General features: G+C 53.1%; 1 protein-coding gene across 1 annotated transcript in view; it reads left to right on the top strand.

The window, feature by feature from the left end:
- LEMD2 (LEM domain nuclear envelope protein 2) overlaps positions 1–14,844 on the top strand; it is a 17,888-nt gene extending 3,044 nt beyond the window's left edge. Inside the window, exons 3-9 of the mRNA XM_032140448.2 lie at positions 1,728–1,803; positions 4,973–5,049; positions 5,954–6,033; positions 7,706–7,851; positions 8,854–8,955; positions 9,037–9,139; positions 13,307–14,844. Coding sequence (XP_031996339.1) covers positions 1,728–1,803; positions 4,973–5,049; positions 5,954–6,033; positions 7,706–7,851; positions 8,854–8,955; positions 9,037–9,139; positions 13,307–13,457 — 735 coding nt within the window. The 3' untranslated portion in view covers positions 13,458–14,844. The remainder of the gene's footprint in view (positions 1–1,727; positions 1,804–4,972; positions 5,050–5,953; positions 6,034–7,705; positions 7,852–8,853; positions 8,956–9,036; positions 9,140–13,306) is intronic.

Below are 14,844 nucleotides of genomic sequence, written 5' to 3'. Positions count from 1 at the left end.
GTTCTGGTGACAGTCTGGAGAAGATATGGGGCAGTAAATTTTCAGGTCATAAATTGTACCAGGAGGAGTCTTGTGCTGCCAGAGGGCATGATTTAGTAGTCTGATTATTAAGTCTGCAATGCCTGGCCTCCCGAGTCCTTAGTTAACATCTCTGGTAGCCCAGGGGCTGGGAAAGAAAATGACGCATAGTCCTCTGGCCGCCCCTGCATTGACTGTCTTACCCATGTAAATGAGGGGGCATCCTGGTGCAGATAACGGCTTTTATTTCTCTTTGGCTTCGGGTGTGTCATAGTTGGGGGTGTTTTATTACATCCATTTATTGTATTCATCCACCAAATATCTTTGCTTCCCAATTGTTCTGTAAAAACAGATTCATAGTAAGTTTAATCTGCCTTCTATCATAAAAACTGTAGTTGATGATGAGAGGAAGTGGCCCAGAAACACAGGCAGCCAGAGGGGAAACTGGAATTTGAAGACTTAAAACAAAAACAGGAAAAAATAACTTTCTGTAAGACTTCTCAGTGCTGTTAGTTTTGTTTGTCTTTTAATTAGAAAAAGGTTCCATGGTTTCTATTTCTTGGTCCTTCACATCTCTAAATGAATCAGACCCACAAGTGAATGGCACATTTGTTCCCTGGCCTTCTCTGATCTGGACACACTCAGGCCCCACTTGAGTGAGCCCAGACGGGTACCCTCCAGGTCCTCACTACAGATGTGCTCCGTGGGCAGACGGCATTCAGCACCTGCCAGCGAGGGCTTCAGATGCAGATATTCCTATTTGTAACCATTCAGGTCTTCATCAGAGCATCAGAAAGCAGGGGCTGGGCCATCTCAATGCAGGCTTTGTGGAGCTGAGATTTCATGGGGCACCCTTGGCCTTTCTGGAGGGTGGACACAGGAACAAGCAGGTGGGGACGTGTTTCTTGGCTTTGGTGAGGCTCTTGCTGAAAGTCTTATTCTTTGCATGGCTCCAGGCTTACCGAGATCACAGACGGGCATTTGAATTTCAGATTCATGTTCTTTCCCTTTTCGGCCGCTGAAGACGGTGACACTTTTGTGTTTTTCTTTCTGCCTTTGTGCTGCTGGAAACGTGGGGACAGGCTGGGAGTGGGTGTGTTGTCTTAATCAGGCCGTCTCGTTGTCTGGTACCGTCTGTCCTCTTGTTTCCTTTAGGTGGTAGCAGCCTCTGCTGAGTGGTTTGTGTGAGTTCGCACCGAAGCCTACCACAATCCTTACTCAGATGAGGGCCCTGAGATTCCACCTAACGGGAGATGAGATGGCAGCTGCTGACATTCTGCCCTGTCTGCAGGCTCTCCCAGCTCTTCCAGCTCTCTCAGCTCTGCAGACTCCGACAGCAGTTGCTCTTCCGTCTGAGGAAGCTGAGCGACTGCATCATCCCCCGACCATGTTGCCTCTGCTCAGCCCTCTTAGTGGCTGTCATTCCAAGGGAAAGGCAGGAGCCAGGAGCCTCTGGGATGCAGCCCCTTGGTTACAGTGTCTGCTTTCAGCTTTGCCTCTGCTTCTCCAGGGTCTTTCTCAGGCAGTTAACCCAATATTTATCAACTCTCCCTAGGCCCAGCACTTGGCAGAATTTTTTTCTATTTTGTAAAAGTATGAGATATTCCTTGCTGTTTAGTATTTGACAGTGTGGCTGGAGAAGTAAAGATGGACAGACCGACCCCTCCCACCCACCCCCCTTGCTGACCACTTGTCCCGTGCCTTTCCAGTTCTGTCAGGCCAAGCAGAAGGCAGCCTTGCTGGAGCTGCTGCATGAACTCTACAACTTCCTGGCCATCCAAGCTGGTGAGTAAGTCACGTAAGTCCTGAGATTCCTCTCGTGAGAGCTATGGGCAGCTGACCTGGTTCATCAGGCTGATCAGTTACACTGCGGCTGGCCGGCGAGACACTCCCTGGTTGTCTCCCAGAAGGCATATTCAGAAGCCGAGTCTCACCTTCTCGCCTCCTCACTCAGGCACATCTTTTATAAGCCTTGTGTTTGAACAAAACATATTTGATTCTTGCTCCTCTTTAAGGGAGGTCCTGGCATGTGAATAGGCCTTCCTGCAGCTGTTCTCCCTTCTTGGGGATGCTCACTACCTAATGCTTTGGGGGTCTCTGTTGTCATGGGAAGGGGCCAAGTCCCAGGTGTTGTCAGAATCTGTGTCCTCCACCCTAGAGGGACCCTCTGAACCAGGTGGTTGGCTGGGCCCGGGAGAGGCCTCTTGCCTGTGCAAGTAGCAGTCTGTGTAGTGGACCCTGGTGTTACATCTGGTCCTGATCACCATGTGGCTGTGGGACCTCGGACAAAGTCCCTGATCCTCTCAGGGTCTTCATCTCCCTGTCTGACCAAGGGCTCTTGGGTCTATCTGTTTTCTACAAATGAGAGTCAAGTGCTGTCCTCTAAAGGAGGGCATTCTCAGCACCTCTGTGAAATGCCCCTGAAAATGCATCCAGAAGATGCATCCCCTACTGTTTTATTTGGTGAAGTTATTCCTTGAGGCCAGAGATATCACCTGCATTATTATGTCCTCCCCGACGCCTGGCATCCAGGAGGCTTTCAAAATCACTTGCAGTTAACATGGGTGAATATCAGCGTGTGCGCCTTGTGTTAAATGTGCTGCACACAAGAACCAGACAGAGCAGTTCTATCTTAAGGGATATTCAAGAGGCGCCTCTTACTTGTGGGGTCAGAGGACAGGTCTTAGGATTGTGAGGTCAACCCTTGTCTAGGGTTTCACTGGGAAATTAGGGTCAGGTGGACCTCTCCTGGGCCCTCAGTCCTCAGGGTCAATCTCATGAGCATCAGCTCTTCTGCCTCCTCCCTCTTGAAAGTGAGAGATTGAGATGGTAGGGAAACAGGTAGTGGGGGCTCCTGCTCACAGCATCATAGGAATTCCTCTGTACGGCCCAGGTGCTTGGGATGTCAATTCTGACCTAAGAGGGTGTTCCAAACCTTTGTGTCTCAGTTGTGGTCCAAAGACCCATAGCATCTGCATCACGTGGGAGCTCACTAGAAATTCAGAATCTCAGGTCTCATGCCAAACCCAGTGAATCAGAGTCTGTATCTTAAAATCCCCAGGGGATTTGAGTGCACCCTAAAGTTGAGAAGCACTGCTCAAAATTGGGTCCTAGTAGATATTTCTCCTCCATCCTACCCTCCATATGTGGTCCTGCCTTATGCCCTCAAGGGCCCTGGCACCTGTTGTCCTCCGACAAGCCTGGGGGGCCGCCTTGAAGGTACATATCTCATTGAGACAGGAGTGTGCCTCACAGAGGCTCCCTAGTAGTCCTCAACCCCTCCCCGCCTCTCCTGTTAGGGATCCGCTGTGGGCTGGGCACTGTGCAGGCCCTTGCAGTGAGATGACTCAGCTCCAGGTCCTGCCTGCAGGGCCTAACCCCTGCTTGGGGTCTACTAGAAGAGACAGGCCACCTACCTCCCTGACCACTGGGTGATATAAAGTGTGATTAGACAAGAACCAAGAGGCCAGAAGTTTTGGGAGGCACAATGCCTTTTAGCTGGAGCAGTCAGGAGAGCGTCACAGGGAAGGTAGCATCTGTGCCAGGCCCTGAAGCCCAGGTAAAACCGGTTATGTGTATGTGGGGAAGGACAAGGCAAAGTGGCAGGAAATTACATCTCGGGTGGGAAGCAGCACCTTCATGGAGGAAGGGGAAGATGAGGGAATGAAGTTTGGAAGTGTTGGTTGGGCCCCAGCATAGATGGCCTTGGATGCCAGGCCACCAGAGCTTGATCTGGCAGGCAGTGAGGGCCAGAGAGGCTTTGAGCAAGGGAGTATCGTGCTGAGAGCCAGGTGCCAGGAAGGCGAATGCGGCAGCAGCTTGAGTAGCGCATTTAAGCAGAATCATTTTCAAGCGTTATTGACAAAACAACTGGATTGGGAAAGGGAGAGGAGGAACCGAATCGGGAGGCCATCTACGTGGTCCACGCAGGCCTGGCAAGGGCAGGAAGAGCCCTAGTGGGAGAAGGAGGATGCTAGAAGCCACCTATGTCTCAGGGGACCCCTGGGGTCGAGATCAAGTTTGAAGTAGGAGGATCTGGTTGTGTTGGCGGAGGGGGACAGGCTTCAGTTCAGTTTCAAAATTTTAAAATAACGACCTTCAGCTGCTCCCTTCCCCAGCATGTAGAAACACACTGGCCACCCGAAGTCCCCCAGGCTGTGCTGGGTCAGGGTAGTCAGGCCACGCACACGTGTTAAAATAGCGTGTGCGTGCCTGGCCCTGTACCCTCCCTGCTCTCGGGGAGTCAGGCAAACCACAGCACAGGAGTGAGGATCAAGGGCTGTGGCAGGTCACCAAATCTGGGGCCATTTCATCAAACAAAAGGCCCCCAGGGGCTGAGGGCTTCCCAGAGGAGATGGCCCCTGGGCTGGACCGGGGAGGTTGGGCAGGACTAAGCAGGAGGCTGCCAGCTCCATCCTGTGGGAGCAGCCCTCCAAAGCCACTCGGGGGAGCTGCCCCTTGGCGGCCTTGCTGAGGCCCCACTGCCCAGCACACAGGCATCCTCTTCCTCCAAGGGACCCCTCAAGACAATAGACCTGGCATTCCAGGTCGCCTGCCAGTGTCATGAGTCAGAATCCCTGTGGTGCCCATGGCCTCCCTGCCTTCCTTTTTTCCCAGGCTGTGTTTATTTATAGTGCCATTCCGGTACCTTCCGAAGCTATCTGTCTGATCCTTTTAGGGATCAATTGCAAAGAGACCTTGGTATCGGGCAGCTTTTTAGTCATTTAATGCAAATCGCCACACTGCTTTGCAGGTCAGGTTTTAATGATCTGGAATCGATCCAAGCTAAGTGGCTTTTGATCTTGCTGCAGAGTGAAGATGCCCCACAGAAGCCAGGAGCCGCTGGGCCACATGCTCCTTATTAGAGCTGATGGCTTGATTCCTGCTGCATTTTTTAGTCTGTTTCAGAGTGATTTTTCCTTTGTGTTTGAGTGTGTGTTTTTTTTTCTCCTAGGTAATTTTGAGTGTGGAAATCCAGAGAATCTAAAAAGCAAATGCATTCCTGTTATGGAAGCCCAAGAATATATAGCCGTAAGTAGGCTTCAGTGCTTATCATTCCTGGGAGGGCCTAGTGCTTTCCTATTGGTCTTTCAAGCCCTGTTGGGGTTTTTGTTTTTTGTTTGCTTTGTAGCTTTTGTACTAGGCTACCTTAAGTTAAGGTTTGGTTTATGGCTTTTTGTGCTAGACTACCTTAAGTTAAGGCAGCCATGGTAGTGACTGCCCCAGAGCCAGGCCGCCAGGTGCAGTGGGGTGGCTCACTCCTGACCTGCTGCACTGTAGGTGTGCCTGTTATCTGCTTCTCCCTTGGTTCACTTTGCTCCTCTTGCCTTAGGCTTTCAGGAGAAACATGCTGTCCCTTCTCCCCCTTATGACTACCATTCAGACTGCCCAGGGGCCGTCTGATTTCCTGTGTGGCCTCAGGATGGTAGATTATAGAACTGTGGAGCTGGCATTCCAGGTCGCCTGCCTGTCCAGGAACTTAGGGGTCATCTGGTTCCATTTGCATTTCACAGATGAAGAAACTGAGGCCTGGAAAGGGTCAGGGACTTGCCTGAGGCCAGACCACTTGCACCGGCCACTGGGCTCACCCACCTCCAGCCCCAACGCTGTTATTCGCTTTACCCCAAGATGAGCTGCCAGCTGCCAGCTCTCTGGCCTGATGCTTCCATCCTCGAGAGAATCATATTCTTTTGGCCGCCTCAGACCCACACTGTTTTCCTGCTTGTGCTTCCGCATCACCTCCTCTGGTTATAGCCTCTTCCTTGGCTTTCATCAACCCCAAATTTCCTTCCTGCCAGTTTGCTGTGCTTTTAGCAGAACGGGGTTTTGGGGCTGTGGAAGACACGGGAGAGGGCTTCCTTAATCCAGCAGCAGAATAACGTTCCAGCTGCTCCGCCCAGACGCAGAACTAATCTTCTCCTGCGCACTCCCACAGAATGTGACCAGCAGCTCCTCCGCCAAGTTTGAAGCCGCACTGACCTGGATACTGAGCAGTAACAAGGACGTGGGCATCTGGTGAGTGTGGGCAGGGTGGCAACGCAGCATGGGTGCCTGCAGCCACTGTCCTCGCTCGTCAGCTAACACCCGTGCTCCAACAGAGCTGTCTCAGGTCTGAAGCTGGAGGCTGGGTCTCCCAGCTGAGTCATGTGGGTTAGGATGGAAGTGGGGCAACAAAAGCAAGAAGCATTTGGAATGCAGTGTAAGGAGCAGCTTCAAGATGAGACACAAAATCCAGGTGTTAGGATGTTAGCCTGGTGTTCCAGCTAAATCCTGTCTCAGGTAACTCAGTCTGTGCCTTTCTCATTCATCAACACCACATGGTTTGTTGGGGAAGGCATTTTTCTGCGCTTCCCCTCCTCGGGAGCTAGTTTTTATTTGTAGATGAAATTATTCTTACTATGGAAATCGCATAAGGAAATACTGGATTTTATTCTGACCAGGCAGTTTCTGCCTCATTTTTATCACTGGTGAGCACTGTTAGAAAAGGCAGCAAACCCTTTTATGAGGCTGAAAGGCTGTATCTGGCGGCTCAGCCCAGGGGGAGGGGCGTGTCAGCCAACAGCCAGGCAGCCTCCAGAGACCTGTCCCCTGCTGGAAGAGCAACATCACCTCCCCCCTTCCCACTCTCGGTGTTTGTGGGGGTCTCTGTTCAGGTTATAGCTCTTGATATTAAAATGTCCTCTAGAGTTTTGTTCTTTTTCTCTCTAATCCACCCAAATTACTAATTCCGTCAGCACTGCATCCAGCAGAAGCCCCTCAGGCAGCTCAACCTCAAGCTGGATAACTGGATGCATGGCACGATTAAAATTCGCTGGCTTAAAAAAAAAAAAAAAGCTGCCCTGAGTAGCTGAGCAATTTTCCTGTGTTAGAAAAGGTGGAGGAGAATACGGATTTTATCCTCAGCGGCAGCGCTCATGAAGCTGCTAACACAGAAGAATGATGACACTCACCTTTTCATGTTGGGGAAGGCAGCCTGGAGAGTGGCAGAGCTGCTCAGGATGACCATGTTGAAAGTGGGTCCTGAGAAATCAGGACACTTGGGATGCCAGCCATTCCAGCATGCAGCCTCAAGAGCATGATATTCTCGCCCTGGGTCACCTAGCTGGAAGAAGGCTTTGGTGTCCCCACCTCTGCAGGTCCTGACACCTCCTGGCCAGAGACCATGGTGGAGGCGCCGTGGCTGGGGTCTGGCCTCGGAGAGCCTGGTGGTTTTCATTCCCCATGAGCCTCACGGATGCCTCATGATCTTTACGCTTAAACAGCTTATGTGCCTCCTCGTCACGGAGGAAAAGCGCAACCTCCCAGATTCTGTCTTTCAGTTCTTGCCATGCAATTGCAAAGCTAGTGATTCAGTAAACATTTCCATTTCTCTATGCTGGGAGGTGGGAATCCAATTTACAGTTTAATCTCCTGCACGCTGAGAGAGGCTGTCAAAGACCAGACAGAGGGGGACGTCGCCTTAGCGGTAGGGGTTCAAGCCTGCTGCCGTCTTTAAAGCTTTATTCATTCTAAGTAGCCAATGTGGGAAATTTCTGGAAAGAGTGCAGCCGGGATACCAAGCCTATTCTATAAGCAAGTAGAGGCCTTGCGTCCCCACTTTCCTTCGCTTCCTCCTGTTTGAAGTGGGGCTTGCACTGCCTCTCTTTGGAGCTTTCCAACATGTTTAGAGCCCTGTGTCCTGTTTCAGGTTGAAAGGAGAAGACCAGTCTGAATTGGTGACGACCGTGGACAAGGTGGTCTGCCTGGAATCTGCCCGCCCCCGCATGGGTGTTGGCTGCCGCCTGAGCCGGGCCCTGCTCACTGCTGTCACCAACGTGCTCATCTTCTTCTGGTGTAAGTCCTCGACCGCTTTCCCTCCCCTTCTGTGCAGTCAAGCGCACTCCTAGGCATGAATGATGAGCTATAGAAATTCCAGGCCCGGAGGGTTCATTTCTGTCTAGTGAACCTGAGGTCTGTCTCATAAAACAGAGGAGATGAACAAGTCAGCCTCTGCCCTGGGTTGTCTTTACCTTTGGAGATTGGTGGCAGGAATCCGTGAGGATAACTAGAAAATGTCCTTGATTCAGGGCAGGGGACTGTCAGATTTCCTGAGCAGGAGCCTGGCCTGAGCAGGAGCTGGGCCCCACCCCTTCTGGGCTCTGCAGGGATCCCAGTGTGGACCAGCTTCGAGCAGGAGGCACAGTAGGGGCTTGGCCTAATTTTACTCCCTGAAAAATGTAAACTTCTCCTGGAGAGCTACAGATACCTGATGAAAGCAAGAAGGACTCAGGGTGCTGCACTGAAAGGAGGGCACCAGTCTTATCCCCTGACATCAGGGGCCGCCTTTGAGCAGAGACCTCAGGGCATCTCTGAAGGCGAAAGGCCAAGTCACAGAAACCACGGCTCTCCAGAGATAGTTGGAGCTACAAATCACAGACCGCCTTGGTGTGCACACAGCTCCCTCCCCCGTGCCATCAGGCACAGAAATCATTATCGGAAGCAGCATCTCGGAATACAAAGGGCCCCGGCATGTATATATGTATGAAACACCATGTTCTGGTTCACAAGGGAGGAGATGAAAGCCCCAGAATGAGGTTGGGAGGAGCCGAGATCTGGACGGCTGGGGATGCCACTGTGGTGACAGCCGGTGGGAGGAAGATGATCACTTAATAATCTGTCGTCTCTCTGCATTTCTGTATCTTTTGTTTCTCTCATGCTGGCCCTGAGCCTGACACGTAGTAGGTACCCAAACCCATGTGGCGGATCCCCCACAGCCTCCATCACAGCATCTTGTCCATGGTGAGACCCACTGCCAAAGGAGGTGTGAGGGATTAACAGTGTTTTATTCCCTCACAGGCTTGGCTTTTTTGTGGGGGCTCCTAATTCTCCTAAAATATCGGTGGCGAAAGTTAGAAGAGGAGGAACAGGCCATGTATGAGATGGTGAAGAAGATTATAGGTGCGTGGCCCCCTGGTGAAAAAAGGGTTGCCGACACCAGCCAGAAGGTCCTTGCCCTAAATGGTGTGCTCTCTCCTGCAGACGTGGTCCAGGACCATTACGTGGACTGGGAGCAGGACATGGAGCGCTATCCATATGTAGGGATCCTGCACGTGCGCGACAGCTTGATCCCTCCACAGAGCCGGTGAGTCCCTGGCTGGGGCGCTGGGTGTGAGGTAAGATGGGGTCCGACCCCACTGAGCTCCCCAAAAGGAAGCCCGGAGCCTTGCATCAGATGTCAGCTGAGGGCAGTGCAGACCCCAGGGCCAAGAGTGGCTCTGCTCCCCCTCCTGCTGCTCCCCAGCATGTTCGGCTCTTGATGGCAGGATGAGCTAGAGAAGACATACGAAAGCACAATCCCACACCTCTGTAGAGAGAACGCTGGCAGTGGTGATACCAGTTAGGAGGCCTTGGGCTCCAAGTAATAGCAGCTCCCTCCCCCAGGGCACAAGTAGTGAAGGATCTCCTCAGTCTCTGTAAGTGGAAGTTCAGAGCTGCATGGGCTCCAGGCACAGAACAGTCAGGTCTCCAGTTCCATTGCTCTTGTGATTCTTGTGGTCCCACACTTCTCCATGGATGTTATCAGCAGACTGGGGTCCCTCATGGTTGCAGATGGTGGCCAACAGCAGCTGGGGCACTGTCTGCCCTGTCACAGCCAGCAGGGGAAAAGTGGGCCTCCTATTGTCGTCTCACAAGCAAGAGAACATGTTCCCAGTCGCCTCCAGTGACACACTCCCTGAGGCTATATTGACCAGAATCTGTTACATGTCTGTTTATGAATCAGGCACTGGCAAGAAGGAGGAAATTGTTTTTCAAACTTTTTAAACCATGACCTGCAGTCAGAAACACCTGTTACCTGCAACATCATGGTCCAGTTCCCACACATGCATGTGCACACTCATGCATATACATGTAATTGAAAGCAAAGTTTCACAACATGAATGGGGTCAGCTTCCAGGGCACATAGCTTCATGGGAAGGGGTGGCAGGGCCACTGTCATGTGCAGCTGCAGGGCACCTTCCACATGGGCTGTGATTGCTGGAGTTGTACACTGGGGTCCTGACAAAACCAGGGTGGGGGAGGGCAGAGTCCCAGGAGACAGCCAGCAGGGCCCCCCTAGTATTGGCCCCCCCAGTGTTGTGGTCCCTCCCCAGCAGACACTTGCTGTGGTTTCTGGCCAGATGCTGTCATCTGCTGGGTCATGCTGAGAGCTCACCCTTGCTGAGTGCTCGCTGGGAGCCGGGCACTACTTGGAGCTCTCCACAGATGCAAACTCACTCACTTGGTCCTCACCGTGGCTCACACACACAACAGAAGTGGCCCCATTTTACATATAAGGAAACTGAGGCACAGGGAAGTGGAGGAATGTGCTCAAGAGTCTCATGGCTAGTGGCATTTCTGTGCTCCCACCACCAGGCTCTACTGTCAACATCATCCCTATCTGCAACCCAAGAGGAATCAGAAAAATAGAGCCATTAGCAGCCCACTTTAAGTCAGGCACAGTGGCTCACACCTGTAATCCCAGCATTTTGGGAGGCCAAAGTGGGAGGATTGCTTGAGCCCAGGAGTTCAAGACCAGCCTGGACAACATAGCAAAACCCCATCTCTACAAAAAATAAATATTAGTGGAGCATGGTGACACATGCCTGTAGTCCCAGCTACTCAGGAGGCTGAGGCAGGAGGATCACTCGAGCCCAGGAGGTCGAGGCGACAGTGAGCTATAACTATGCCACTGCACATCAGCCTGGACAACAGAGCAAGACCCTATCTCTTAAAAAAATAAAAAAGGGTCCATCTTAAACATGAAGGTGCTTGGTATCTGTCATGCTCACCCCACCCCTGGAAAGGTGGCAGGCAGGAAGTTTAGGGTGAGCAGACTCACAGCAGCATGGGCTGTGCTTGCTCTGAGGAGCGCTTGCTGTTGGTTTCCGCGTGAGGCCCTCTCCCTCCCAGGGAAGGTGACTTGGGGTACTTAAACTCCCACCCAATTCCTGGCCCTGGCAGGAGTATCATGTGACCATGAGCATCTCAGTCAACCTGTGCCACAGTTTCCTTATCCTAAAATGCAGGTGATCCCGCTGCCTTGCACAGGGCTGTGATTATCATTCATTCATTCATTCAGTTCCTCCACAAATGTTTATTGAGCACCTACTACATGCCAGACACTCTACTGGGTCACAGGGAGACAGCAGGAAGTGGAAGAAACAAAAATCCCTGCCCAGCTGGAGCATTTGTTCTCAGGAAGGAGACAGATGACAGGATGCATAAGGAAAAGATGTGATATTAGGTAGTGACAAGCCCTAAGGGAAGGGGGGTTGGTATCAGGGTGGTGGCCTCAAAGTTCATTAAGTCACTGCCTAGTAGCCAGGCACGGTGGCTCATGCCTGTAATCCCAGTACTTTGGGAGGCCGAGTTGGGTGGGCCACCTCAGGTCAGGAGTTTGAGACCAGCCTGGGCAACATAGTGAAACCCCATCTTTACTAAAAATACAAAAATTAGCTAGGCATGGTGGCATGTGCCTGTAATCCCAGCTACTCGGGAGGCTGAGGCACGAGAATCGCTTGAACCCAAGAGGTGGAGGTTGCAGTAAGCCGAGATCACGCCATTGCACACCAGCCCGGGTGACAGAGCGAGACCCTGTCTCAAAAAAAAAACAAAAAAATTGGGAGACCAAGGTGGGCAGATCACAAGGTCAGGAGTTTGAGACCAGCCTGGCCAATATGGTAAACCTCCTCTCTACTAAAAATACAAAAATTAGCCGGGCATGGTGGCAGTCACCTGTAGTCCCAGCTACTCGGGAGGCTGAGTCAGGACAATCACTTGAACCTGGGAGGCAGAAGTTGCAGTGAGCTGAGATCGCGCCACTGCACTCTAGCCTGGGTGACACAGTGAGACTCTATCTCAAAAAAAAAAAAAAAAAGTCAGTGCCTAGCACATGGGCATCATCCGAGGGTAGCCATTATGCCTTAGGCTTAAATGATATTCCACACACATATTCGCTTAAATAAGAGCATGAGACAGCATCGCAGCTTGCCTGCAGCCGAAGCTACCACCCAAGCCTTCGTGCATTAGCATAGATACCCAGAGCTGCTGCCACTCAGGTAGCCGGTCCTCAGGGTCAGAGACATGTGAACCCCAGACGCCCATGTCCTGTTTGCTCTCTTGACTTGCCTCCCAAGCCACCCAGTCAGTCCAGGCCAAGCTCCCCACGTCAGGAGACATTGGCTAGCCAGTCAGGTCTGCCCTGTAGATGAGGGCCTGCTTGGGAAAGACTGAGGGAGATGGGAAGAACTGGCCTGGGAAGAAGGGACTGGAGCGAGGCACTGCCCACTCAACACTAGCCGCTTCCTGCTCAGGGACCCAGCACCTTAGAACTCAGTCCCCAGGGAATGTGTGGCCTCGGCCAGACCAGCCAAGTGGGGGCTGCTGAATAGGCCCATGGGGTTTGGTTGGTGGCAGGTCCTGACCCCTGGGGAAGCCCTAGCCCCCTCCCTGCCTCCTGACTCACTGGCCACTTCCGTTTGTCCTCCCCTTCTGCTCCCATGCGTACACACTCACAGTCACTGTCTCTCCACACGTGGGGTCATGGGGAGGAGGTCTGCAGTGATGAGAAAAGGCTGGGGGCTGTGCAATACCATGCTTCACAAAGGGAAAAGATCAAAGTGACCCTCCCCCATGGCTTTAGAACCTTCTTGTCCAGTCTGGAAGGGGAGAAGAAGAGATGAGGGGGAGGCTGTCCAGGGGTTGCAAGGCCCTAGAGACCCAGCAGAGAAGGGACTCTGGCCACTGAAGGGGCCCTCCCTTGTGGCTCTGGTTCCCTAGAGCAGCTCCAACTTCTTGGCCTCCCCCGTCTGATGCTTAGCTCATCCCATCCCCTGGAGTGCTGTGGAGCTTAGATGAAACAGCCCAGTGCTCACTCTTCAATGAGCCCACCCAGAGCAGCATCAAGATGCAGTTGGCGGGGGTACTGGAACTGGCTTGGCAAGGGCTGCCGCAGGCAACAGGTCCCAGCAAGAGTCAGCTAGCCTAGCACAGCCCTGCACACCTGGAGACCTGGGGGTGCTCCAGACACCTCGGTCCTTTAGCTCCCTTTAATTGAATGTGTTTGGATCAGTGAAGGTTGAGGAATCATTTCTCCATGGCCCAAGACGTTTTTCTCCTCTGCAGTTGTCATGTTAGTACCTGCCAGCTTTTCCTCCCTTACATAAATTCCATGCCAGAGCTTGGAAATGTGTCCCCCTTTGTAGGAGGGGCATCCACAGGCCGGCTCACCTCAGCAGTGCCAGGCAGAGCCCCGTCCCTCTCATTGCAGGAGGCGCATGAAGCGCGTCTGGGACCGAGCTGTGGAGTTCCTGGCCTCCAGTGAATCCCGGATCCAGACAGAGTCCCACCGCGTTGCAGGAGAGGACATGCTGGTGTGGAGATGGACTAAGCCCTCTTCCTTCTCCGACTCAGAGCGATAAGCCCCGGGCAGGGACTTGTTCCCGGTCAGCCTGTCCCAGGACAGCCCACTCCAGAGGCACGAGAGGGTCACCAGGCCTGCTGGTGCTGAATTCACACTTGCCTTGACTTTCAGCCTCGTCCTGACACGATTCCAAAGGTCTGCCAGACTCTTCAGAGGAGTTCGGCTCGCAGGAAAATGTGGGCTTCCTTTAAAGGGAGGGGGAGAAGCCAGGGTGACAGCCCAGACTCTGCCCTGTTTTGCTGGCAGAAACGGGGAGAAGGGTTTAGTTTTCATGAATAGAAAACAAGAGCAGCAGCTGTCAGGCCCCGCCGACAAGCGTGGGGCTGGTGGGCGTCTGTCACCTGGGAGGTGGGGCAGGGATGGCGTTTTGGGTGGTGGGATGGGGAGCAGCTTGGTCCATGTGCCTTCAGGGGGGTGTTACCTGGGAGCTCAAGGGTGAAGGGAGAAAGCCTGTGCTCTGGCTGGCTGGGCCTCTATCCTGAAGAGGGAAGGTGCTAGAAATTAGAACAAGTGACTGTAGTGGGGACCGTCTAGAAACACCAGGCCCTGACACAGGGTCCCTCAGGTCAGGAGGAGTGAGCAGCCGGCACAGCCTCCTGGGAGGATCCCGAAGTAGGGACAGGGGCTGAGAGCAGAGAGGAGGGTCAGGCAGCCCCAGGGTGGGCCCGCCTCAGTGTTGCTTCTCACAGAAGCTGCGACTCTAGACCAGGCCTGCAGCCAGAACGCCGATTCCGGGAGCTTGGGAGCCCTGCGTCAGGGCCGAGAGCCTCGCACTTGCTGTGTGTGAAGATCGCCTTGCTTTACTGTGACCACAGCTCCGACTCGGGGCTGTTTAACAAGAACTTCAGCGCAGCCGGCGTTTCTGTTGCCCCGGCCGCGGCTCTTGGCGGCGGGAGAGGCGCAGTGGCCGCAGGCTGCCCCCTGCCGGCCACAAGGGAGCAGCGTCCGCGCCGCCGCCCACCGGCCCTCCCGCCAGCTCCTCAGCACGCTCCCTGGGAGGCAGGCTCCAGAAACACCCCGACGGGGGGCCTTATTAAGTGCGAGAAGCCTCTCCAGCGAGTCTTCCCCGTGTGTCCTCATCTGCGGCAGGCAGGAGAGGGGGAGCAAACAGGAAATTCCACAGCTGCCTCCAGAAACAACCACCCCTGTCTGGTCTTATTGGTATTTTTTGTTTCCTTAATAAAGCTCCAGTCTCCCTCATTTGAGCAATACTCTAATTTCCTCTGATGTCTGGATGATTGGCAGGGCAGGAATCTGAGCGCTGGCCCCGTGGTGAGGCCATGTTCTCATAATCAGGCTCCAGCCAGAAAAATAAGAAACACCGCAACAGGCTTCAGTATCAGGGCTGAAACTGCTGGATGAATAAACTATTTATTAAAAATGGA

This window comes from Hylobates moloch, unplaced genomic scaffold, assembly GCF_009828535.3.
Source record: "Hylobates moloch isolate HMO894 unplaced genomic scaffold, HMol_V3 SCAFFOLD_20, whole genome shotgun sequence".
Lineage (NCBI taxonomy): Eukaryota > Metazoa > Chordata > Mammalia > Primates > Hylobatidae > Hylobates > Hylobates moloch.
This window is presented reverse-complemented; position numbering and strand designations above follow the sequence as displayed.